The sequence below is a fragment of the Bubalus bubalis genome, chromosome 4, assembly GCF_019923935.1.
Source record: "Bubalus bubalis isolate 160015118507 breed Murrah chromosome 4, NDDB_SH_1, whole genome shotgun sequence".
In the NCBI taxonomy this organism is placed as follows: domain Eukaryota; kingdom Metazoa; phylum Chordata; class Mammalia; order Artiodactyla; family Bovidae; genus Bubalus; species Bubalus bubalis.
The window spans coordinates 91,600,983-91,625,309 of NC_059160.1; the positions used below are offsets into that span (position 1 = coordinate 91,600,983).

The 24,327-nt window shown below is 45.8% G+C and overlaps 2 protein-coding genes across 11 annotated transcripts; one reads left to right on the top strand and one right to left on the bottom strand.

Moving 5' to 3' along the window:
• Positions 1–16: 16 nt before the first annotated feature.
• Positions 17–7,707, top strand: LETMD1 (LETM1 domain containing 1). Of its 9 annotated transcripts, none has more exons than XR_006550600.1 (9): positions 19–182; positions 731–882; positions 2,486–2,601; positions 3,228–3,310; positions 4,633–4,819; positions 4,942–5,043; positions 5,144–5,296; positions 5,719–5,823; positions 6,643–6,778. XR_006550600.1 is itself a non-coding variant. In XM_044941745.1 (9 exons), the coding sequence occupies exons 1-9, from the start codon at positions 61–63 to the stop codon at positions 6,645–6,647; spliced, it is 1,017 nt and encodes a 338-aa protein (XP_044797680.1). In that variant the 5' UTR covers positions 20–60; the 3' UTR covers positions 6,648–6,778. The 9 variants fall into 9 exon arrangements, 7 of the variants coding, with proteins under 7 accessions (XP_025139960.1, XP_044797680.1, XP_025139959.1 ...); XM_044941745.1 differs by having other exon boundaries at positions 20–182; positions 5,727–5,823; XR_003108905.2 differs by having other exon boundaries at positions 20–182; positions 6,701–7,707.
• A 478-nt stretch (positions 7,708–8,185) lies between these two features.
• Positions 8,186–24,100, bottom strand: CSRNP2 (cysteine and serine rich nuclear protein 2). Of its 2 annotated transcripts, XM_006058523.4 has the most exons (6): positions 23,831–24,100; positions 23,009–23,178; positions 18,175–18,412; positions 16,630–16,889; positions 13,357–13,653; positions 8,186–11,653 (listed from the first exon to the last, which is right to left on the bottom strand). In XM_006058523.4, exons 2-6 carry the CDS (start codon positions 23,030–23,032, stop codon positions 10,730–10,732), a joined length of 1,743 nt encoding a protein of 580 aa, XP_006058585.1. In that variant the 5' UTR covers positions 23,033–23,178; positions 23,831–24,100; the 3' UTR covers positions 8,186–10,729. The 2 variants fall into 2 exon arrangements, with proteins under 2 accessions (XP_006058585.1, XP_006058586.1); XM_006058524.4 differs by lacking the exon at positions 23,009–23,178.
• Positions 24,101–24,327: the final 227 nt, after the last annotated feature.

Below are 24,327 nucleotides of genomic sequence, written 5' to 3' on the forward strand. Positions count from 1 at the left end.
CGTACGGGAACTTTGACCTGAAGACGCCTTTCCCCTGTCTGCCCCTCCCTCGCTGTGAAGATGGCGCTCTCCAGAGTGTGTTGGGCTCGGGCTGCTTTGTGGGGTTCGGCGGTGCCCCCTGGACTATATGTCGCCCGAAGGCTGCAGTTTGTTCGCTCTGGCCTGACCTGGGGGGCCCCTCGGTGAGGGACTTGGAGAGAGAAAAACATTTTTGACGTTCAGGCCCTGCCAGTGTCTCAATATTGTTTGCATGCTGTCTTAATTCTCAGGGCTCTACGCCCTGGCCCCTGGATTTTTATTCTTCCGCTAAGAAGTCGCACCCGTATCCCTGCTAGAGACCTGGCTTCCTGACCCTCTCAGTTCTCAGCGTCGCGTGTTGCCTGAATTCTCCGCTGTCCTGAGCCGCCCTTTTGCGGCTCAAGATTTTACTGCTGCTTACCTGGATCTCACCTCTCTGGCTTTAGCCTGCTGCTCAAATTGTCCCTCAGGCCTGCTTTCTCCAGGCTCACCACTCCCCCGACATTCATTCTTGTCTGGCCTCTTATTTGCCTTATCTGTTTTTCTCAGTCTAATTGCTTATCTCTCCGTGATCTCAAGATCTTCCTTGGATTTCAGAAGTTTCAGGTCTTAGCATACATTTTCTGAAGCCTGTGTTTTACGTTTACGGACCCGTGCGGAGAAGCGGGTTCCAGGGCTGGTTCCCAGAGAGTCTCTTTCATCTTCCTTGTAGGTCTTCAAAGCTTCATCTTTCTCCAAAGACAGATGTGAAGAGCTTGATCTCTTATGTGGTGACCAAGACAAAAGTGATTAATGGGAAATACCATCGTTTCTTGGGTCGTCATTTCCCCCGCTTCTATGTCCTGTATACAATCTTCATGAAAGGTAAAGACAAAACTAAAATGAAAATCCATTGGATCAGCTCTTGGGCAGTGTCAGAGAGAATAAATAAGATCATTTCCAGCTCTGCATGGGGGGTGTGAGCTGGTGTGTCTTGTGTTTCATAAATGCTTGAGCTGCTTCTTACAAGGTAGAGCTTCTTGAGGATGTTTCTAGAAGGGTAATACGAGAAACAACTTCTCACAACACCTAGGAGGAATATAGGTATTTTTGCACTTTGCTTAACCACACATCTGCCTATAGTAGAAATTCTTTGTCATACACAAGGCAGAGATCCATAGCTGCACAGACCTGCCCTGTGATTTATCAGTTCACCTGGCTTGTAAGAAAATATGGTTTAATATTTGTCACAGATCTCTCCTCGGTGGCATGTTGTGAAAAGAGCACTGTATGTACTTGGTTTCTGAATGTTTCAGTTAAAATCAGAGCTCTGCTAGTTACTAAGAGATGGTACAATGTCAAGCATCCACTCTGAAGCCAGACTGCCTGGGTTCAAATCCCAGCTTGTCACGCTAGCTGTGTGATTGGACTTGTTACCTAACCTCTCTGTTCTTTGGTTTTCTCATTTGTAAAATGAGGGTAGTAATAGAACCTACCCATCGACCGCATAGTTATGAAGATTAAATAAATTCTTACATGTAAGCTCCTTAGGACCTAATACATAGTAAGCACTCAGTAAGTGTAGCTATGACTATTAACTCTGTACTTCTATTGTAGTACCAATTATAGTTAACTTCACATTGTCAGCCCTGAATATTATCATAATTGCTACTAGCTTCATGGACTTGTAAAAGCTGTACAGTGGAGATAAGAGTGGCTGCTTTGTCTGCTCCCCAGTTTATACTAGAATCAAACAAAAAAAAAGTCTGAAAGCATTTTGGTTGTTTGTTTTTAAGCCTTATATTCTGGAAATTTTTAAACATACACAGAAGTAGAGTAATATAATGAACTTTCATATTCTCAACCTCACTTCCACAATTATTGACTCCTGGCCACCAGTCTTATTTCATTTATACATTGGCTTTCTCCTGTATTACTTTGAAGCTAACCTAGATATTATACCATTTCATTCATAAATAGGAAAGCATTTTTAAAAACTAAAGTCCTAGATCAGTGTAAGGATTATCTTGGAATGGAGAGAAAATGCAATCTTAGAAGTGTGTTGAATTCTAGTAATTATAAAAGTGTTCTAGAAAGGAAATAAGTTAATATCTGGTTGAGAAATACACAGGATAAATTAGGCAACACTTACTGAGATTAAAGGTCATTGAATTTTTATTTTAAAAAGGGAGTGAGTAATGAACCAGAAGAGGGAGACCATTCCCTGGTAGATCACAGAACACCAGCTTGGCAGGAAGAGAGGTGATACTCTGGGGGCAGAGGTTGGTATGAAGCAGAAGGGAAAAGGATAAGAAATGAAATATAGGTCAGCCTCACAAGAGTTTCAGGTGACCTAGTTTAAAGCTTTGATTTAGAGTAGTGTTAGGGAGGGAGGGACAAGTGTGTCTTGTAGATGAACGTGGAGCAAAAGTCTGTGGTAATCAAATTGGGATAACGTCACACTCTCTCCTCTCCTTTAATGAGGCAGGATTGCAGATGTTATGGGCAGATGCCAAAAAGGCTAGAAGAATAAAGACAAACATGTGGAAGCATAATATAAAGTTTCATCAACTTTCATACCGGGAGATGGAGCATTTGAGACAGGTATGCACCAGGGACAGATATCCAGAAGTTCATGGTGAGATAACTAAAGTTAACCCAGATCTCAAGTTTTTTCTTTCCTATTTTCTTCACTACTGACCAAGCTGTTGCCCCTTGCCAGAAGATCAGATCATTTGGCAGAATCAGTTCGTTTGTGACCACCGCGCTGCTGCGCCACCACCCCCCACCCCCACCCTCCAAACACAGGTCCATAGAGTTTTGGGCACACTTTCTGGATAAAAGTTGTAAACAGTAAAATCCAGTTTGTTTCTGAGCATACAAAAATCTGCACGGAAGGATCCAAAAGACAGCAGGAAGTAGTATTTGGTGATGACTTGTTGGTAGATTTGAAGCTGAGAATAATCTAGGACCCATTCTATAGATCAGGAAGAATTTACTGAGGGATTTGGTCTAATGTCAGGCCCTGTACTAGACAGTGTTTGGAATACAAAAGTGAACAGGCAGATCAGGGCTTCTGTCCTTAAGGAACTTACCAACCAGAGGCAGATAGAAATAACTTTGATCTTTATCTGGGCTAAAATAGAAGTTTACTGCATAGTGGGGTGGAGGGATTGTCCGTTGTATCAAACACTTGGGTTAAAACTGCATCTGTGTTTATTTCTGCTTAGTTTCGTCGAGACGTCACCAAGTGTCTTTTCCTAGGTATTCTTTCCATTCCACCCTTTGCCAACTACCTGGTCTTCTTGCTAATGTGAGTACAGAGTTCTGTCTCCCTAGCATGTTGAAGATATGTAGATTTTTTTAAAATTAGAAATTAAGAGCTGTCCATTTCAGAATCTAGGCAGAGGTTATCAAACTTCTGCTCCAGTTTTCTCATTAGGCTAAAGTTCATAAAAGCCACTTGGGTTACTGGAACGGCTGTAGGAGTAGGTGTCCTGGCCTCTTAGCTGTTCCTGTGTGATGTGAAATAAGATCTTTTCCATCATCCCTAGAGGCACAGCCCACTCCCTGAGAGGCATAGCAACTTAGAACATTTTTTTTTTTCCCTTCTGGAGAAAAATGCATTTCTTATGCTGATAATATCCATCTTTATTACTTTACCTTATATCCAAAGATGATACTTTTAAACTATGACCTTACATGCTGTGCTAGTTATCTATAGTTATTGCTATATAACAACCTCAAAGCTTAAAAGCTTGAAACAGTCAGCATTTTCATGATTTTATGGGGCAGGAATTTGGGCAGGGCTCAGGTGGGTAAATGATTTTTCTCCCGTGTGGTGTTGACAGAGGTCCCTCAATAACACCTAACTGGTGAATGGACTAGTCAGGACAGTCTAAGGTCACTCTTAGGCCTGGTGCTTTAGCAGAGATGGCTTTGGAAGACTGGGACTGTCAACTCAGGTGCCTACCTGTGGCCTCTGTAGTGTGGGTGGCTTCAGGATAGTGGGACTTCTGACATGGCAGCTCAGGGCGCCAAGAATGACTGTTTCAGCAAATAAGAATCTGCACGACCTTTTATAACCTAGCCTTGAAAGTCACAAAGACTGACTTCTGCTCTATTCTCTTGGTTGATGCAGTCATTTGTATTTTAAAAGCCAGGGACATTAGACTTCACTTCTCAATGAGGAGAGTGCCAGGGAATTTGTGACCATGTTTTAAAACCCCCACATGTGTAGAGAAATGAATTAAAGAAATTCCATTTTGTATGCACATAGGGACAGTGAACAGTTTGCAGCGTCACAAACAGTGATGCCCTCCAGCTCTGAAGCTCTGTCCAAAATATGTTCTTCACATGCTTTGGCTCAAAAGGAGTCATTTGTCTGATTGCTGTGTGCAAGGCTCGTCTCTTACACTGTTTCCTTTTACATAAACCTCAGTAATATTGCTTGAAATCGGGCTTCAGTGTATCTTTAAACCTTGATCTGACTCTCATTCTCAGGAAAGAACAGTAAGGTAGGGAAAAAAGTGTTTCCATCTCTTCCTCCTAGCATTCATGTCTGCTAAATGCTCTTAGCTCACTTTGAAAGATGCTAGTTTCAGCAAGTGACTTTGTGATTCCTTTTCTTTTCAGGTACCTATTTCCTAGGCAACTGCTGATCCAACATTTCTGGACCCCAAAGCAACAAATTGATTTCTTAGATATCTATCATGCTCTCCGAAAGCAGTCCCACCCAGAAATCCTTTGTTATTTAGAAAAAGTTGTCCCTCTCATTTCTGATGCAGGACTCCAGTGGCATATGACAGAGTTGTGCACCAAGGTATTCCTCCAGTTAAGCCTTCCTGCAAACCAAGAATCTTGTTAGATGCAATGTGCACTAAAACTAGGTAAAAGGGCTAGTCAGGACCTTCCTAACATCTTCCCATCTCTTACTCTCCCAAGATGCAACGTGGTACCCATCCAGCAGTACATGATATCCTGGCTCTGAGAGAGTGTTTCGCTAACCATCCTCTGGGCATGGACCAGCTCCGTGCTTTGCAGATGGTGAGCACTTTGAGGCTTTCTCTCTTCCACGGCCTCACCTCGCTCTAGGTTTTACAGTAACACCGAGTTGACTTTCTCCCCCTATATTGTTGTGTCACAGAAAGCCTTGTGTCGAGCCATGCTTCTCACACCTTATCTGCCTTCTGTCTTATTGAGACACCGTTTAAAGACTCACACCACTGTAATCCACCAACTGGACAAGGCTTTGGCAAAGCTGGGGGTTGGCCAGCTGACCGCTCAGGAGGTGAAGTCGGTAAGTGCTTCATTGCAGTATCAACCGGCAGTCCTTGGTGGGCTCTCAGGGGCTGGGAGTTTCCAGGGAGCTCCTGTCTCTGGTTACATCGGAGTCCAGGCTCTTCATTTTCTCATTTCATTTCTACATCTTTTTTCTTGGCTGAACTTAACTCGTGGGAAGGAACTCCCCACAGTAATTTTGGTTGATGTGTCTTCTGGTCCTTCAAAAATCAAGAATGCTACATTTTAGATGTACTGATTTAGATTATATAGGCCTTTCCACTTCTCCTCTTGTCCATCAGAGTTCATATCGCTGTGGTGAAAGGTTTCTTGTAGGGTTGAGGTTTTAACTTATTTAGAGGGGATTTGGGATTCTTTGTGGGTTCACGCTTCCTTGGCATACTCGCCCTGTGATAGTTAAGGATTGTTTTCTCTTCTGAGTGCTATAGGCTTGTTATCTTCGTGGCCTGAATTCCACCCATATTGCTGAAGAGAGGTGTCGAACTTGGCTGGGAGAATGGCTACAGATTTCCTGTAGCCTGAAAGGTAAGACAAATCCCTACGGTTAATGCAACAAAAAGCCAAGTCATTTTTGAATTCTATTCTAAGGTAATTTGGGAGCTAATTATTAAATAGTGTGAGACCCTTATCTAACTTGTGTGTCTAATTGAAAGGGCGCAGTCACTTGCCTACAGGCAGCTAATGAAGTAGACTGTGCAAGACAGGGAGGACTGGGCACTGTGGGAGTCTGGGCATGAAGCAGGCTTTCTCAACCCTGGCGCTGTTAATGGCTTTGTTGTGGGGGGCTGTGCTGTGCACTCTAGGACAACATAGCAATATCCCTGGCCTCTGTCCACTAGATGCCAGTAGCATCCCCCGACCCAGTGCTGACAACTAAAAATGTCTCCCGACATTGCCACGTGACCTGGGGAGGGAGTACAGAACAGAATTGTTCCAGGACAGAAGTACTAGTCCAAAGGCATTCAAATTCAAAACACTCACCTAGCTAAATGAAAAGTATCCACGGATGGGTGTTAGGCCTGTGGGTCTCCTGTTTGGAACCCTTGCCTAGTTATTTTCTAAGCCTCTGAACGTCAGGGTAGGCCTCCTAATCTTGTGGCTGAGAAATGTCCCTTGAGGACCAGCTTCTCCCAGAAAAACCCTAAGGGTGACGGTGCTGTTAAGTGCCGTTACCATTAATGCATTTTCTGCTGCCATCACATGAGAATCAAGTAAATACAGATATACCTGAAAGCAAGCAAACTGCAGGGACTGGAACCAAGCAGTGGGGCTTCGAGGACAAGGGCCTCTTAGTACCTCCCTGCACTTGGCTTCCCGCCTCTGCTATCATGCTCTGCACTACAGGGTAGCTGGAAGGCGAACTGTTCCCTGGCCAAACCTTTAACGTTGATGGTGCTTTCAGAAACTGAGCTGTCCCTCTTGCTACACAACGTGGTCCTGCTTTCCATCAACTACGTCGGGTCAAGGCGCTGAGTGGACATGAAGTGGCTGGCGGCGTCCTGCAGTCACAGCCCAGCAGCGTGGGACCAAACAGCACCTGTCAGCGAAGTCTGCATGCACTGTTAGGTGTGGGAGACGGAGGAACCCGTGCCATGGGCTTCACGGCGTAGTGCCCACGTGGGAGCTGGAACTGAAAGAAGCCCTCCTAGTGGGGTGGCCCATGAGAGGTGCCATCCCAACTTCCTCAGAATTCACTGGAACTGGCAATAGCCTCTCTACTGGTCTTAACTGTGGTGTTTTAAGTTCAGATCCTAGGAGGCTGAGCTTTTGCCCCAGGAGGGAATTCTCATTTGGCCTTGGACTTACTCGCTGCTCTAATCTTCACAGCTGTTTTTGTTCCAGACAGTTCCCGGCTGGTGAGGGGAGGAGCACTGCTTATACTGGAGCCTTTACATCCACTCATGTACTTGGGTGCCCCCTCAACACTTTGATATGACCAAAAATAGGGATTTGCTGCTTCTGTAGTTCCCCTCACTGGGACTGGAATAACCACTTCCTGTTTTTTTCAAATCCTTTGAGCACTTTTTTTTTTTTCTGTAAGTGAATAACTTACGGGAACATTCTAATGGAAAAGATAAAAGGAAATGCAAGTGCTTCTTGACTTTCTCCCCAAGTGTTTACAGCCTTCACTTCCCTTGTCTTAATTTCTGGGCTGCACTACAGCCCCTGTGGATCTTAAACTCTTTGCTACCTCCACTGTGTCGCAGCGATCCACCTGTAACTGACAGTGGCTGCCTTCTTTGGTCCATGATCAGTCCCGCTAAGGCACTCATCACTGCCCAGCCCGAGGTCTACACTGAGAGAGTAACTGGGTTCAGCTTTTCTCTGTGTATTTCAGTGACCTGTAGTAACTTATTGTAAATGCATGAAGCACCGTTTTTAAACTCAAGTAAAGACTGCCTGAAACCAGTTGCTGGAAATTACTTACACGTCCCCCAGTTACTAATGCTCTTTACAGGACTGATTGACATAACCTAATGGAGAGATAATTGGTTGGAATAGAACCTTCTAAAGGGATGGAAATAACAAAGAAACTGATATGAAGTTGATGCTCTTGCTGGATTTTTAGACAGTGAATAGGAATACACACACACACACACATATAAAGTCATGGAATTGAAAAGTGGGCCCCAAGAGTAGGGACTGAGTCAGAAAAGCTCCAACAGGGCAGATCAAGACTTGCTTCAGCTGAAGAGGCGCCTAAGGGCACATGATGCAAGTGAAGCTCTTGATGCTCCATAGAATGTTCTGTTTTTCCACTGTAAAACATACCTATTGTTAACATTAATCCTTAACTGACCTAATTGGTTTTATATATAGTACTAGAGAAGCATCTTTTCTCTAACAAGTAACTGAATTGTGGTCTGCCAAGATAAAGAGAACACCATTCTTTTGAATATTTCTTTAATATTACATTTAAATATTTTCTTTAAATACAGCATTATCACAATGTAAAGGACCTAAAAGCCAAAAAAAAAAAAAATTTTTTTTTCAGAGAACCAGACAAGCTTTGGATTCACATTGAAAATACTACCTGTGTACAGTATGTGAGAAAGGAAATTGGAAAATATTACGACTTGTAATGAGTGATTTATCTGGATTTCTTTTATCCCACCTAGTCTAAGCAGGACTGAAGCTCTGCTTTTGTGGTCAGCAGCCTAGCCTTTCTAGCAACCATGCGCTGTAAATCTGTCTGTCCAGCTCAGGTAGCACCAGAAATGAGATGGACTAGGTTGCATAAAAGGCCCTTTGCTTGACAAGATTGTTAATGTTAATATTTAGCATTTAAGACGTTGGGACAGGTGAGTCAGAACTGTAGTTAATGAAGGGAGGGATTTATTATCTTGGGGGTTGGCAATGAGTTTAATTAGTTTGAGCTTCTTGGTCTGATCCCAAATGTCTTATTAACAGGTGAATCCACTTCCTAGCTTAGGCTGGAGCCCTCCTAAGGAGGGAAGATACAGCACTCACCCTCCCCTTCTGACACAAACTTCTAGCAAGATTCATCTCGAGAGTCAAATTCCCAACTAAACTTCAATCTTATATCTGAGGGGACCAGTCTAAGGTGGCGGAGTGTAGCTCAGTTGAGGATAGCACCTATTTCACAGGTGCTTCGGACTCTCGACTCTTTTGTGAGCCTAGAGGAGAGAGATAAGGGCCTATGGCTTATTAATTCACCTCCAAATGTAAAACCAGCAAAAACAGGAATGAACAGGAGAGGCAGAATAAGTTAAAAGGATGTATCCGTGTTGAATATAAGGCCTTTCAGGCTCAGTTTAGGTTTGATAAGTGAAATGCTACTGTGATATACATACATAAAGACTGCTTTCAGACACCGGGGCCTTAACATACCACAAGGCTTTATAAGCAAAATAAGTAGGAACAGTTACCTCCTCCACCAAAAAAAAAAAAAAGGTTTGTACTTTGTCTTTTCCTGGTTAATAAACCATACCAGTAATGAAGCATGGTGTGAAGGATGCTAGAGTATTTTGCTCCCTACTGCCTCCCTTTTCAAACAGAGGCAAAGAGCCATTAAAAAAAAAAAAAAAAAAAAAAAAGAAAACAGAGGCAGTGGTAACTTTGCTAGTGAAAAGAATTTCAGCAGAGCACATCCTGGAACATAAACTAGACATAAGAGAACAGGAACCATGTCCCCCCTAATAAAGGTACAAACAGAATCTGAGTTCCACGCTATAGACCTCAAAAGTTACAGTTAGAACTTGACTTCTTAGAACCTGGGAGCTGCAGGAAGCATTTAGGAACTGGTTTGGCTTCCAGTCTTTATATATCAAGATGGAGGAAGCCAATAAGCATTTGCAGCTCGTGGGAACAGTATGTGAATATAAGAACTCTAACCCTGTATATCCAAGAGGGATCAGGAGGGTAGATCAAAAGGAAAAAACAAGAAAGGTAACACAAAAACACTAGTTGGTGAACTTGCCACATCCTACATTCCTTTAAAGCTTAATTTGGGAGAAGGGGGGGGGGGGAACAGGGTGGGGAAGAACCTAGGTGAAAAAGCAAGCACGGCACAAAGAAAGTCATCTTTCCAGACAGCCGCCCGTTCCTGCTGCCTCCTCTGGACATAGGTTAGTGCTCCATATAGGCCTCCTATGGGATGTGTGAGCCCCAGATTAAAGCTGCCTGATGGAGCTGCGGTTAGACACGAAGGGAAGACTAGCTCTTGATGCCACATCCCAGCCAATCTAGCTCTTTCCCTTCAAAGGAAAAAGGACAAAGCGGGGGCGGGGGAAAGACAAGTTTAACTCTAGTACCTAAAAACGTGTGAAAGAAACACTTCAAGTTAAGACCAGGAATCCCCAGTGTGGGGAACAGGTCAGAGAACAAAAATGTCAAATATTAACTTATTTACCAAATAAGGGGGGGTCAGGGAAGGTAGGTTCAATTTTTATAGATCTTAGGGGTTTTGTACAGAAGCAGAGACACTCTCAGCCCCTCTCTAGACTCAACCAGCTGACGATTCCAACTGTATTACTATGATACACCAAAGTGGGGTATCAGAGTAACTGCTGAGGAAGGTGAGCTTAACCCTGCCTGGAGCTCAGAAGAGAAGAAGGGGCTTTGTCATGCTGTTCAAACTGTCATGTTCTGGTCCCTACGTGAATAGCTGCTTGAATTACCCAGCTCCTCCTATGAGATCCTAGTTCTTTGTTCCGAACGCCCAGAAAGCTCAGGATGCAGCCTCCTCTGCCCCAAGACTGTCCCCTGATCGAGCTGGGGCTGGTCTCCTTGGTTCTGTTGGCCCTTTAAAAAATACTTGTACAAACAATCCTTTCCCACCCTTTCCCCAGTGACCCCAATAAAATAACATAGGAGCAGCAGCTGCTTCTACAGTTTTGTTTTTGAAATGGTGTTAGATAAAATAAGGGAATAAATAGAGAACGGGTGCGAGGCAGTCTCCGCCCCTGCGTCACACTGCCAGAGGCAGCTCCAGGGCAGGCTCCTCCGGGGGCCTGTCCGCACTCTGCGGTGCGGTCTTCTCCACTGCACAGCCCTCTTCCCTGTCCGTGCACATGGGGAGGCTCGAGGGGGACCAGGAGGGGCGACAGTCTTCGGTCCCAGGCTCCTCGGGGTTACAATCTTCGGGCACTAGCGCTTCTAGAGTGGATGTTTTCCCCACCTCTGATTTACAGAGGGCAGTTGGGTCTGTGGGGCCACAAGCCACCAGTGAGGTAACAGGGAGAGAGAAGACATTCAGATCCTTCTCCTTGGGGAAGGAGGGTGGGCCTTCTTCCGTCCCAGGCTCTCCTTTCACCCCCAGGACTGGCCTCTGCTCCACCTGGTAGTAGACCAGGGGCCCACTGTTCAAGTAGGATGGGTTGTTCACGGCCGAGGCGGTCGGGTGGTCCGAGTTCTCGGCAAAACACAGCACGGAGGAGCCTGGGGGCAGCTGAGCCTGGATGAGAATGGGGGCAGTGAGGCCCGGGCACAGCTCTTCCGGGACAGCCAGGGGCTCCTCCAGGATGCACACACCCAGGCTCTCGATGCCAGAGTCCAGGCTGGCACTGGAGCCGCTGGAGTCCTCCTCCGCCTTGAGCCGCTCCAGTTCCTCCGCGCTCTGCAGGTGCATCACCGCCGTCTCGTTCTCGGCAATGAACTCCTGGAAGTCCTGTGTTTCCGCACCCTGTGCTGCTGCCAGGCTGCAGCTGGTGGTGGGAGAGGGCTCCTCGTCTGGGGCTGGCGGGCGGTTCACCTGCCGCTTGCTCTCCAGCTCCAGCTTCATGATGGTGTGGAGGTAATGAGTCCGGACCCGGATTGGATTGAATTCAATGCGCCCAGCCATGTTGCCACAGCCATCCCGGGAGCAGCCACATGGAAAGGACATGCGATCCACCTGAGAAGACAAGGTGGTTGAGGCCAGATGAGATAGGAGACGTTAGCTGGCGGACACAGGGAGTCAGAGTTTGAGATCTTCTTAGAAGAGAAACAGCAGATTCAAAACATAACCTCTTGGGGTAGAATGAATACATGTATATGTATGGCTGAGTTTCTTAGTTGTTAACCTGAAACTATCACAACATTGCTAATTGGCTATACCCCAATACAAAATACAAAGTTTAAAAACCTTAAAAAAAATAAATAACCTGCCCTGTGAGCTACCACACCACCTGCCTTTTAATTCCAGCTCAGCCACTTTTCTTGAGGTCACACTTACTAATTAGTAAGTGTGACCTCAAGAAAAGTCATCTCTCTCCTAGGGCTTTGTTTCTTCTGAACAAAAAATAGACAAAGATCATGTCAAAGAGCCCTTCCAGTTACAAGTCCAGAGAGAACTCTCTGAAAGCTGACAATTCTCAGAGAAAACGAAATGCAGGGACCCCTGAGACTCTTCCATAACTTACCTACTTTATTAAGAAAACAAAAGGCCAGGGCCCAAGCCTGTTCTTTGACGACAGGGATGGAAAAGGATGTAGAAGACCTAGCCAGTCTAAGGCAATACATTCTTGGGAAACAAGGCAAAAGTGCCTCTGTTGGCTAAGATGTTAGAGTGATGATTCAAACAAAATAATGGCCCATTTTCCCTCCTTGCTTCATTTTCCCCTGATGGTTGGCCAGCTTGGTTTGCAAGCAGTCATCAAGACAATTAACTTACACACCAGGGATATCTGGAAAAGACATGCTTTCTACCTCCTCCTCTCCCCTTTGAATTCTCCAGATGAAAAAACCCCACCCATACCAAAAATAAAAATGCGAATAGACAATAAGTATGGACAAATACACAGGGTCTTCCTATGATATCAAACTTCTAGAACTCTCCATTCCAGTTTTTGGGAAAAGTCCATTTCTTAGAACTAACCTCAGCTCTGTGTGTAACAGACCAATTCGTTATGGCACTTAGTCTGAAAAGCATTATCTGGTCAGACCTGTTATAGTTATCTGATACCAACCCAAAAATAAGAAAAGCTTAGGATACATTCTACCCCAAGGACTGATAGACTCAGTATACAGGTTCCAGATAAATATTCTTTGCCATTTTCCAGTTGAGATTTGTCTTCCAAACTGTCTCTTGTCAGAGGCTCTCTGGGAAACGATGCTGTCTTTAAGGATGCGGTGGATTTCAGCCCAAATCTGATCCTGAGTTACAGATTCTGAGGACTATTCTGATTTTTACAAAAATGGACTAGAGGTACCATGAGGAAGTGTTTATCTAAACACTTTTATCTAAAGCCTACCTCAGTTCTTTGCTTCTGTTTACAAGGAATCAGTATTTAAGGATAGCTACTAAATGTGAAACTTACTAACCCCGTTCCTCCAGGTGCTGACAACTGCTTCTTATCATCTCTGAGGTGAGAGACACAGGGAAAAAAAAATCATCCCTATCTCCACAGCCTGAGAATCCTGCCATACTTGTTTTCTTGGTTGGTGGAGGAGGGCTATAGAATGGTGAGTGCTACCCCCTACACAGGGACCCGCCACATTCACTGGCACCCACACCAGACAACACCGCTGACTCTGGGATGCCAGGGGTCACAGGTCACCTGTGGTCAGGTGACCACACCATGGTCACTATGCCACCACAGGTCAGGGAGGACTTACCTGGCATTTAATCCCAGCCTGGCTGCAGGCACACGCTTCTGGATCACAATACAGTCGACAGTCACAGCCACACTCTTCCCGTGACAGGCGGATGGCTCGAAGTTCTTGCTTCTCTTCAGCATCGATGCGGTGGACCCCAGAAGCCCGCAACAGGGCGCGTCGCCGCTTGGTGGGCAGAGGCTGCAGGAAGAAGTAATCATCCACCTCCACATTTTCCACATCAATATCTTCATCTGAAACATCATCCAGTGTCAGGCCGTCGGCCTCCACCGACTCCACCGTTCCGTTCTTGGTCAGCTGCCAAGAGACAGGAAGGAAGGTCAGGTGCCAGAGCAGGATCAGCAGGAGCCTCCTCACCGGGCACAACTAGAGCAGGTCAGGCCAAGTGAACCTGCTGCCATGATGCAGACGTCCACGCAGCCTGTCCCGGCGCACATGTGGCTCCTGAGCATGGTAAACACACTGAACTTTAACCCTTATCTCATTTTAATTAAGTATAAATAGCCACTAGTATGGCAAGTGCCTACCATACTGGATAGAGTCAGTCCAGAGAATAATCTAGAGCAGGAGGACAGGAAGCCTATGTAGCACCAACACCAGCCCATCAACACAAGGGACATCAGCTTTCTGGCTCAGAGTTTCTCCCAATCTGTCTCACATTCCCCCCCAGAAGATAATTTCCCCCCACAGTTATACCCTTCATTTGCAGCCTTCTACCCCTTAGCTTCAGCCAACCTGCCATCTAATACATGGACGAAGAGAAGGCACTTCAATGGATGGATATTCCTTGGCTGTAAACAGCCTTGCAAAACACCTGTTAGCTTGTACTCTGAAGGACCCTAAACCACAATTCTGGGAAGAGTACGTTAAAGTGTAGTACAAGGCTACCTATCATGTCTTTGTCAATGAACCTGAATCCTCACAGTCTGAGTAATAATCTGAGCATACACAGAAGAGCTTCATTTTATGGGGAGGAGAAAAAAGTGAGCAAGTTATCAATGGCTATCAAGAAAGCCCTCACTTCCCATGGCCTAAAAGAAATATTCTTTTTTCTTTTTTTTGGCCATGCTGCGTGGCTTCAGGAATCTTAGTTCCTGGACCAGGGATTGAACCTGGGCCCTCAGCAGTGAAAGCACTGAGGTCCTAACCAGTGGACCACCAGGGAACTTCCTCTTTCTCCCTTCTAATCCTTTTTATTTGGTTTCAAAGGAAAGCTGCATGTGAGGTAGGGTGGCAAATATAATACTGCGTGTACTCTCTGCAGGAAGGAATCTGGGTTCTCTGGCTAAGGACAAAGAGGCAGGAAGGGCGATCTGAGTGGAAGGACAGGCTGAAGACAATTTGTGGCTGAATGAGTTCTGAAAACCCACTAGAGAGTTCAGGTAAAGAAAATGAGGCCTCACGATCCCCAGGGCTCTGGAAGCTACTGGCAGGATGAAAGCCAAGCTACTGGTGGGTTTGGCTCATTTCATCAGCCAGTCAGAAGAATGCTGGTAAAGGAATAACTCCTGGGAGAGATGTGATGCAACAGACCTGGCTAATAAGCTACAAACCTGTCCTGTTTGTTTGTTTGTGGGGAGGTGAGAAGAAGAATGAGAGAAAGTGGTGCTTCTGGGGAACCCCACATCTATTATTTCTGTTGCAGGCAGGCCAACTACGAGGGGCCTTCCTGCAGACCTGAGCATTGCTCCTGCCCATTTCACCAGGGTTGGCCTCCTCCAAAGCACCTCCCTCCCCTCCTTGATATCCTATCAAAGGAAAGAGATTAGAAATGCAGTAGAAAGAAACCATGTAGACAGATAGGAGAATTTAATATAGCCTAATAGAAGAACACTTCAAATCAGTGAGAAAGATTCTAGTCATTAAATGGTATTGGGACAACTGTCTATTCTTTTAGAGGAAGAAAAAATTAAGTTAGATTCCCAATTCATACTATTTGTTAATAATGAATTCCATATGGATGAAAGGCCAAAGAAAGTAATAAAACTGTTAAAAAATTATAGGTACTAATACTGATGCAAAGCAGCAGTGTTTTTGTTTTTCTGGATGGAAGTCCAAAGGGAAAACAAATATTAGATGGCATATGGGAGATGCAAAATGTATTATTTTTGAGAACAACTGCCTCTTTATAGTATAAAGTGCTAAAGATAGGAAAGATTTCTAAGAAAAGAGTAAACTGGTCCAAAGTAAGGGTGTTCTCTTGACACAGAAGGAAAGGGAAGAAAGCCTTCATGGCAAATGACAAGTTTATTTGCTCAGCTGTTGCTATAGCAGCAGAAAGGTGATAGGTCAGTGATGGAATTCCTCAGACAGAAGACAGGGAAGCCTGAATGTCACTGTAGTTAGAAAAACAGGTGTAAGGTTTGAGGCGTGGACTGCAGGCAGCAGACACAGAGCTCTCAAAGGGACAGAGCACTGAGGTCTAGTTCATACACAACCTCTGTCACTGGTTCTCCCACTTTCCTGCGTTGTGTGTATCATCAGGATTTCACCCATGACCCTGGAAATAATGCAGCCACCTGTTTTAACATGGGTCTGCATACTTTGAGCCCACAAAAAAGTCGGCCAGGCCTGAACCAGTGTTCTCCAAGCTCAGAATTAGGAACTCGAGGGACAATATTTTGCAGACTGGTGGAAACCACAGCTGTGGCGTGCCAGATGGTGCAAAGAGCAAATGTGGAGCTATTAAAGAGAAATCTGAGGTGGGTCTTCCAGCCCTACTCTCCTCCTAAACTTGAAGAGCAGCATCAGACTGCAGGCCCAGTACTATACAAATCAAAAATAACTATTTGGTAAGGCTATTGTTTATACCTGAAAATCTATCATCTAGAAGCAACTGGGTACAGAATTGGCAGCATCCTTTCAAAAGATCCAAAAGATCCAACACCTGTTCTGTGCATCAAGCCAATGGACAATCATTTGATGAGAAACGGAAACACTGAGCTTCCTAAGGGCCCAGGGGTGGCAGACCGGAATGTCTTCAGGTAGGCATTCAAATTTTAAACACTGATAGATGGGGGAAGAGTAGGGAAGTCTAGGGAGTCTCTGCTAGACTCCCCACCACAGACAAGAATAGTGTCTCAGACTGAGATTTGATTCCAAATCTGAGATTCTTCATTAGAAAGATGTGGAATCTCTACATACCAAAGGCAACAGTCCAAAACCAAACCAAACCAAACCAAACAAACAAACAAGAAAAACACAATAGACCTAGATGGTTTTCTGCTTTTTCTTGACACAGGCCAAGTATCAGACCCCAGACCCCTTAGGCACCTTCATTTTCTTGGCATGGAGTTTCTCCTCCTTCAAGTGTTCACGAAGAATCTCCCGATGGTTCACCTCCTGCTCCTGAGCAAACTCACAGAGCGTGTAGCTGCGTACAGAGTTATGGCGCTGGGCCATGCCCAGAGAGCTGCCGCCCTGGCTGGGCACGCTGGTAAAACCCTGGCGCCGAGCAAAGTAGTACACAGTCACCTGGTCAAATCGCACATTTTTCCTCCGCAGCTGCTTCTGCCGCTTCAAGATGGATGTGGCTGAGAAGGGAGCACAGAAAGTTTTATTAACCCAGAGAGGGCCTGTTGGAGGACCTCATTCTTTCTCATCCATCTAGGCTCTCAACTCTTCTCCAAAGGTGCTCCTTGTACCTTGAGACCTTCCAAATCTTCAAACCTTAAATGCACAGTTGGAAAGGACCTTGACCATCACCAGGTCCATACCACTGTCTCCTGGCTGACTTCTGCCCAACAGATGACCACAAAATCTATTTTTAGAGATCAGTTAGGAAGAGAACTGTAGGTAATCTTTTCGGGATTTAACAATCTACACAACTTCACTGTCCAATACAGCAGCTGCTAGCCACATGTGACAATGTAATTAAAATGAAATAAAAACTTAAAATTCAGGTCCTCAGTTAAACACTAATCACACTTTAAGCACTCAATAGCCACATATGGCTAATGCCTACCATACTGGACAATACAGATACAGAACACTCTGTCATAGCAGAAAATTCTTTGGGACCGCATTTTTTTGTTTTGGCCATACCACACAGGTTATGTAGTATGTTTGGCCTACACGGGTTGTAGGTCAGCTTCCTGACCAGGGATTGAGTCTGGGTCACAGCAATCAAAGTGCCAAATCCTAACCACTAGATCAGCAGGGAACCCTCCCTGGACAGTGCTGATCTATAGCAGTAAATGGCAAACTTCTTCTGTAAAGGTCCAGGTAATAAATATTTTAGGTTTTGTGGGCCACAAGGTCTCTGTTGTAACTACTCAACTCTGCTGTTATAGCATGAAAGCCACTGTAGACACTGGGTATTGTGGCTGTGTTCCAATAAAACTTTATTTACAAAAATGGGCAGTGGGCCAGATTTACCCCACAGATAAGCCCTGATTTATAGAATCAGAAGTTCCTTCCAAGAAACTAACTGAGCTGTAAGAATTAAGAAGCCTTGAGATGCCCCAGTTGCCTTAACAGGCAGTAAGCATTCACTTCTTGCTAGAGCTACAATTTTGTGGAACTATATGGGATTCTGGTGGGAAAGGGTCAACTCCTGGACTCCTCCTTTTTCAGTTTAATTCGACCCATTCTGGGGACCCAAAAACCACAGCCCAAGTAAAATCAGCCAGAATAAATCCCACTTAAGTCTATGATATTAGAGCAATGAGATCCTCCAAAGAGCACGACTGAGCCAAGAGTGGGAGAGATTACAACTAAGGACAAATCCCCAAGCTGGACAGAAGCTGGTGTGAGAGCTGCAAAGGGCTCCAGTGCCTGGGGGACTTGGGTGCAGCTGGGAGGGGGCGGCTCACTCACGTGTGAAGCCGGCAGCTGTAGGAGGATTCAGGCTGTCGCAGCTGTCGGCACTGTCACTGCTGGAGATCTCATCATCGGAGTTGGAAACTGAGGAGCCCACATCCACGTCATCAAACTTCCTCTTGAGACCCGAGCCCGTGAATGCATCCATTGGTTTCAAAGGGGTTTCCTTGGGGGAGCCCACCACGTCGGCCCCAAAGCCCCTGCTCACCAGCAGGTAGCCAGGTGCATTAGGATTCTGCCCAAGGGAGAAGAGGAATCAGCACTCCAGTCCTGAGACAGACCACTCCCAAGTCTATGCACACAGCTCTCCAAGTGCAGAAAGCAGGCCCGAGTCACTAGCATGGACATCTGCTCTCTTGAGACAAGGTCATATCTGTACTTCTTCCAGTCAGCACTCTCCTCCTCCTGTTTCTCCCTAGCCCCTCCAGCCTCAATCACTCTTCGAATAATGAGATGAGTAACAGCAGCACCTTTCCCAGTGGAGTGAAGGCCTTTGGTTCCAAGCCAGCTGGGCTCAAGGCTTCATTAGCCCTGGGTTAACAGTAGTGCTCTTCTGCTCGCCCAGGAGAGCTCTCCACAGGGCCCGCAGGAGGGACTGGGGATCAAAGGCAGAATTAGGCTATGCCTCAACCTATACTAGATCCAATTATTTTTCTGGAAATATAGCCTGGCATTTCCCAAAGTGTATCCACTAAATAAACTAGTTCCACACATATTAATTAATAGAGGCCTGGGGGGGGGGGGGGCAGGGGGCGTGTGTCAGCGTGCCTCAGTTTCCTCCTACAACAACTGAATTTTTATAGTATCTGAAAATTGGAGACAGGGGTGGGGTGGGGGGCTTCCCTGATGCCCCCAGGTAAAGAATTTCAGATGGTAAAGAATTCGCTTGTAATGCCCAGGTTCAGTTCCTGGGTCAGAAAGATCCTCTGGAGAAGGGAATGGCAACCCACTCCAGTACTCTTGCCGGGAGAATTCCGTGGACATAGAAGCCCCTGGTGGGCTACAGTCCATCACAACTGAGCGACTAACACACACACACACACACACACACACACACACACACACATACACACACATCCCCACCCCCCAACACGATATTAATATATTAATAGCTTTTACATGGAAATAAGACTGCTGTGTCAAAATACTTAAGAAAACTCTTTTACGAAGACCTTTTAGAGACTTTTAATATGTTAAAGAACCTGGCGAAGGGTAAGAGGAAACAGAAGGCAGGGCTTCCACACATCTGTAATCCTTTGTTTCTAGAGTATCTTACAGGGCAAAGGATTTGGAACACATTTTGGGAAACACTGCTGTAGGCTTTCAATTTCAAAGTACACTGACAGGGAAATGCTTTACTCAGATCTTCACAAATGTAAAGTGTCTCACCAGGCTCCTGAAAAGGACAAATTAGATTCTAAAGAATGGACTGAAGGGGGGGTTGGGTTGGTATGGGGGGAAGGAATGGACTGAAGATTAGAAACCCAGACTCTTTCCCAATTGCCTACTGCTCCATAAACCTGGGCTCGGTTGACCTACCATCATCCTCTCTGCAAGGCTTCCCTTTACAAACCTTGCCCTCTATAAAGAAACTGGCAAGGGCATGACAAATAGCAAAGAAGTGACGATTTACTCTGGTTACATTATTACAGCAGGCAGTGTTTTCAACATGCTGCCACACAACCAAGGAGTCTGGGATAGTCCATTTCCCAAGGACAGATCTTTCTCCTCCATCTTTGGACTTGAGTTCCCGAGGATATGAATCTGCTCAACAGAAACGCTGTCAGAGCCGGGGCCACATATGATGATGCGAAAGCTCCCTGCTCTGCCTCAGTAATGCCAGAATCTCCCCAGACTATGATCTCACTAGTTGCTAATTATGCAGCAGGAATAACAACACTGCCCAGAAAGCCAGGGCTGCATGACTGCAGAGCAACTCCCCAGAATATACTGTGGTGGTGTTAAGAGGTGCCTGCTACAGTGCTGATTTTCTAGACTGTGTTTTGGAAGCAATTTGCCTGCTCTTGGTTCAGCTCCACAGTCAACCAGACCTAATAAGTAGGTATTTCTTAATTTACCTAGCCAGATCTCATAAAAATTCAAGTCACAAGATGCACCTAAGAAACCTGTCTTCATAGGTCTCAGACCAGCACACTCCTGAAATAAACTGGCCAGAAAGATAAAAAACATCAAGTACTAGATACAAACTGTAATTAAATTTAAAAATGAGCCCAAAGTATCAATTTTGTTCTTCAGGTTACCCATCTTAGGAGATCACATTCTTAGGACATGATCTTGGGTCACGACATTCCTAGGACGTGGGTAAGAATGGAGACAGCCATGGACTTTCATTTAAGGTTAAGATTTCAGCTGGGCTTAAAGATGCCTATTAACTAACAAATCTCATTTCATTCTATTATTGGAGGAGGTGAGACCCTTGCTATGGAGTACTTATGGGGGAGAAATAAAAAAAGAAAAACAATGTTGACCACTGAACTCAACATTTCCTCCCCACCAAAAAATCTTATTGACCATATAAAAAAGCTGATTTGAGCTCAAAATCCTTCTTAGAAAGGACTGAAGTCCAGCTTCAGTTTTAACTGAGAACCAGTTAATACTGCCACTAGGGAAGTGCCTTGTTCCTAAGCCTGAAGGTACTCATCAGTTCAGTTCAGTCGCTCAGTCATGTCCAACTCTTTGCAACCCCATGGACTGCAGCATGCCAGGCCTCCCTGTCCATCACCAACTCCCGGAGTTTACTCAAACTCATGTCCACTGAGTAATAGATTTGTTTTTAAATCAAGTTTTTAAACAAGTCTTACTTATTTATATTTTTTTGGCGGCATCCTGTGGCATGTGGGATCTTAGTTCCCCAACCAGGGATTGAACCAATGCCCCCTGCGTTGGAAGGCAGTCTTAGCCACCGGACCACCAGGGAAGCAAATGTGCTTCCTTGTCCTTTCTTGTCCTCTGTTCTGGTGTCCCTTTGCTTCCAGTAGTGTGGGTTCCTTCTGAATGTTTCTCCTTAAGCCCTGCATGTGATTGAGTCTGGTCCAAGATGGTGTTTTAATATAATCCTCCACTGTCTTAACCCAGGTGCCCCCAGGCTATCTTTTCTCTTCAGGTCACTTTTTGTGCACTCTGGGCGCCCAGAATTGCTGGCTGCTTTCTCTATTCTTTTTTTCCCTACGTCTTTCTCACTCCCATTTCTGGAAAAGAGGTTTCTGGGCAATGATAGGAGGAGGCTAGTAAGAAAGAAGAAGAAAAGATGCAAAACCTGGGAGAAAAATATTTTCCTTAAAATGTCTGAGAATCATCTGAATGGCTATATACCTACGTAATGTGCATACTGACTGAGCTCTTTTCACCCTATCCAAGATGTTAGCATCACTTTTTCTGCCATTAACCCATTCTTATAAAAAAAAAAAAGAAAAAAAAAAACCCCAAAATTCTGTCCTGAGAACCAGTATAACTTAAAATTTCAACCCAGCTTTCCTTGTCCAGCTCTCTGGAATGAACTTGACTTGTGAGATAAAGATGCCCACTGGGCACCAAGAAACCTCCCATCCACTTCCACTGTGGCCTGAAGAAATCCTTCTCTGAAATAGCAATAACAACAATGGGTTCCACTTTTCAATTTATCAATTCAACTTCCTTTCCAACCACAGTTAGAAATCAGTCATCCCCACCTCTCTCAACTATTTATTCTTTGGCAGAGGATCAATGCCTAGGTTCAAGAAAAACACTTTTAACTTATACTCCAAGCACTTAACCCATACCGAAATAAGATGAGATTGGAAATGCAGGTCATAACTGACAGTTAACTGTCAAAATGACCAACTCAAAGAATAAATGCTTTTGGAGAAAATAATGCAAACCTCTATAAAAGCTTTTGTGCCATTAAAATGAAAGGTCAGCTGACACTTTCTAGCTGCATGCCTTACTGCCTTTTAAGTATTTCTGCTAGTTGAACATTTCCCAAAGGTATACAAAATAATTCAGATCCATAGTATATAGAAGAGATTAGGCTAGCACCAAATAAAACAGATTTACAGCATGTATGTATTTTAGTACTAAGCTTAAGCCTTTTCAGGCCTATGAGGATTCCTATAACCACCCTCAAACCCCAAAACCCAGCATATGTGAGACTAGCAAGAAAGGAACTGCCCCTCCCCTAATTCTGTGGATGCAGAATGTATTGACAGAGTTTAGGTAATGAAATCTCTCTCCTAAATGAGTCCAAAATAAGACGAGGTACCTCTCACAGCCCACTTCTACTCGACTGGAACCCAATCTTCTGCTAAAGGTCAAGGGCCGAAAATCTCTAGTAAGATGTCAGCGCTACCATGTGTAGCTGGATTAGAGGAAGGAAAGCTTGTTGCTAAGTGTTAGGATCAACCTAAATAAGATGAGCAGTCCTGCTTCTCCTTTTACAAAATATTGTGAGCTGCTCCTCAAATACTATGAATTTTGTGGCTCCATGTGTCCTTGTGATAACCAGGATCATGAACTCACAAGGTGCTGAAGTGAAAACATTTTGTTTAAACTAAGAATTTCAAGGAAGCTTTTCCCCGCCAACCCTCCCTCTCTGGTTTCATCCCGTCACTGACACAAGGTTAGGTTCTGGCTTTCCATGTCTGAACTCCCATCCTATGAAGGGCACAAGATCTTTGTGGGAGACCTGGAACATGGTGCTGCAGGACCCATGAACTCTCAAGAATCTCCAGTCGTTTATAACTCTGGCACACATCAACATCCTCCTGGCTCTGGACATTTGCAAATTGGAAAGTCGGTAAAAGAAAAGGAAAATCTGAATTAACGATGGATTTACCTTGAACTGAAAACTGCAAGACATGAGGACACTGTGTCTCTCGGGGATAACTTCTAACGTTTCATACTTAAGAACCGTGTATGTGTCACATTGCCACTCTAGCTCCCTTTAAAAGGATGAATCAAGACCGTACTAAAAGGAATGGATGGCAGTCGGCTGCGTGTTTGGGCCTGTGAAAAAAGATCCAACTAGCAACTAGGGCAACTGATGCTTTCGTTTTCCCACACAACGCCGCAAAAAAAAATGGGAGACCTCAGGAACCTGGGTTGAAAGGACGTGTCCAGTCACCAGTTCCCCTTCATAAGACACCCCCGCTGAATCCTTCAGCGCTGGGGTACCTTTTCACTCTGACTCCTGCGAACCTTCCTGCTCACTCCAAGCGTCTGCAGCCCCTACCCAGCTTCCCATCCTTTCCTGCCTGCTACCCACAAATTCCCAACCACTCCTCCCACATTTTCTTCTATTTCCCCCCTCCCCTTCCTTCACTTCCCTCCATCCTACATCATCTCCACTCCATTCCGAACTCAACCCGCAATCCGAATTCCTGCCGGCTTCTAAGCCGCTGGTCGGTCTCCCTCAAGCTGCCCCCGCAGTTCGGGCCCGCGTCCTCCGTGCCCCTGGCTCCCACGCCTCTCCCGACTCTTTCCCTTCCCGGCGGCGCTCTAGCTCCCCGCCCCCCGACCGCTGCCGTCCGTGCCTCCCTCATTTCTGACCCCTCCATCCGCGCGGCTCTGGGTTGACCACTCCTCCACAGTCGCCCGGGGGCCGATCCCGAGAAAGGACGAGGAGGCACCCTCCGCCCCCCACCCCTAGGCCCATTACCGGCTCCGCCGCAGCTGCCTCCTCCCGTGATGGTCTCTGCCGCCCCCGCTGCCGCCGCCCTAGCCCAAGTGGAAGGAGGGAGGAGAAAGCGAGTCCCGGGGCCGCAGAGACGGTCTGGGAGTTCCCAGGGCGGCAGGGCGGGGAGGGACGATGGGTGGGCAGGTCGGCCGGCAGGCGGCAGAAGGCGGGCGGCTCCGACGACTCGGGCGCCCCCCGGCAACAGCCGCCCAGAACCGCCCCGGCTCCGGCTAACAATAGGCTCCGGCCGCAGCGCTCTGGCTCTTATAGGCGCCGGCACGTCCGGACTGAGCCCCGGGGCAGGCTGGGAAATGGAGTCTACGTACTAGCCCTACGCCCAGCGGCATGCCGGGAGTTGGAGGCGGTTACCTGCGCAGAGCCGAAACTCTCCGACAAACAGACTCAGGAGGTGGTGATTCCGCTGCAGCCTGGGAAAGCGAGTTTGACGTCGCTGCAGCCTTTTGAAGAGGATGAGGGGA

What these genes read in the sequence shown, in the direction of transcription:
- CSRNP2 (XM_006058523.4), bottom strand. Translation starts at nt 23,032, where the DNA reads ATGTCTTGCAGTTTTCAGTTCAAG. An exon ending in TACAGCTGCCGGCTTCACAC is followed by an intron (nt 16,890 to 18,174) that starts GTGAGTGAGCCG and finishes CTCCCTTCTCAG; the next exon opens with CCACATCCATCTTGAAGCGG. An exon ending in AGGCTGGGATTAAATGCCAG is followed by an intron (nt 11,654 to 13,356) that starts GTAAGTCCTCCC and finishes TTGTCTTCTCAG; the next exon opens with GTGGATCGCATGTCCTTTCC.
- LETMD1 (XM_006058522.3), top strand. Translation starts at nt 61, where the DNA reads ATGGCGCTCTCCAGAGTGTGTTGGGCTCGGGCTGCTTTGTGGGGTTCG. An exon ending in CCGCTCAGGAGGTGAAGTCG is followed by an intron (nt 5,297 to 5,726) that starts GTAAGTGCTTCA and finishes TGAGTGCTATAG; the next exon opens with GCTTGTTATCTTCGTGGCCT. An exon ending in GATTTCCTGTAGCCTGAAAG is followed by an intron (nt 5,824 to 6,700) that starts GTAAGACAAATC and finishes TGGTGCTTTCAG; the next exon opens with AAACTGAGCTGTCCCTCTTG.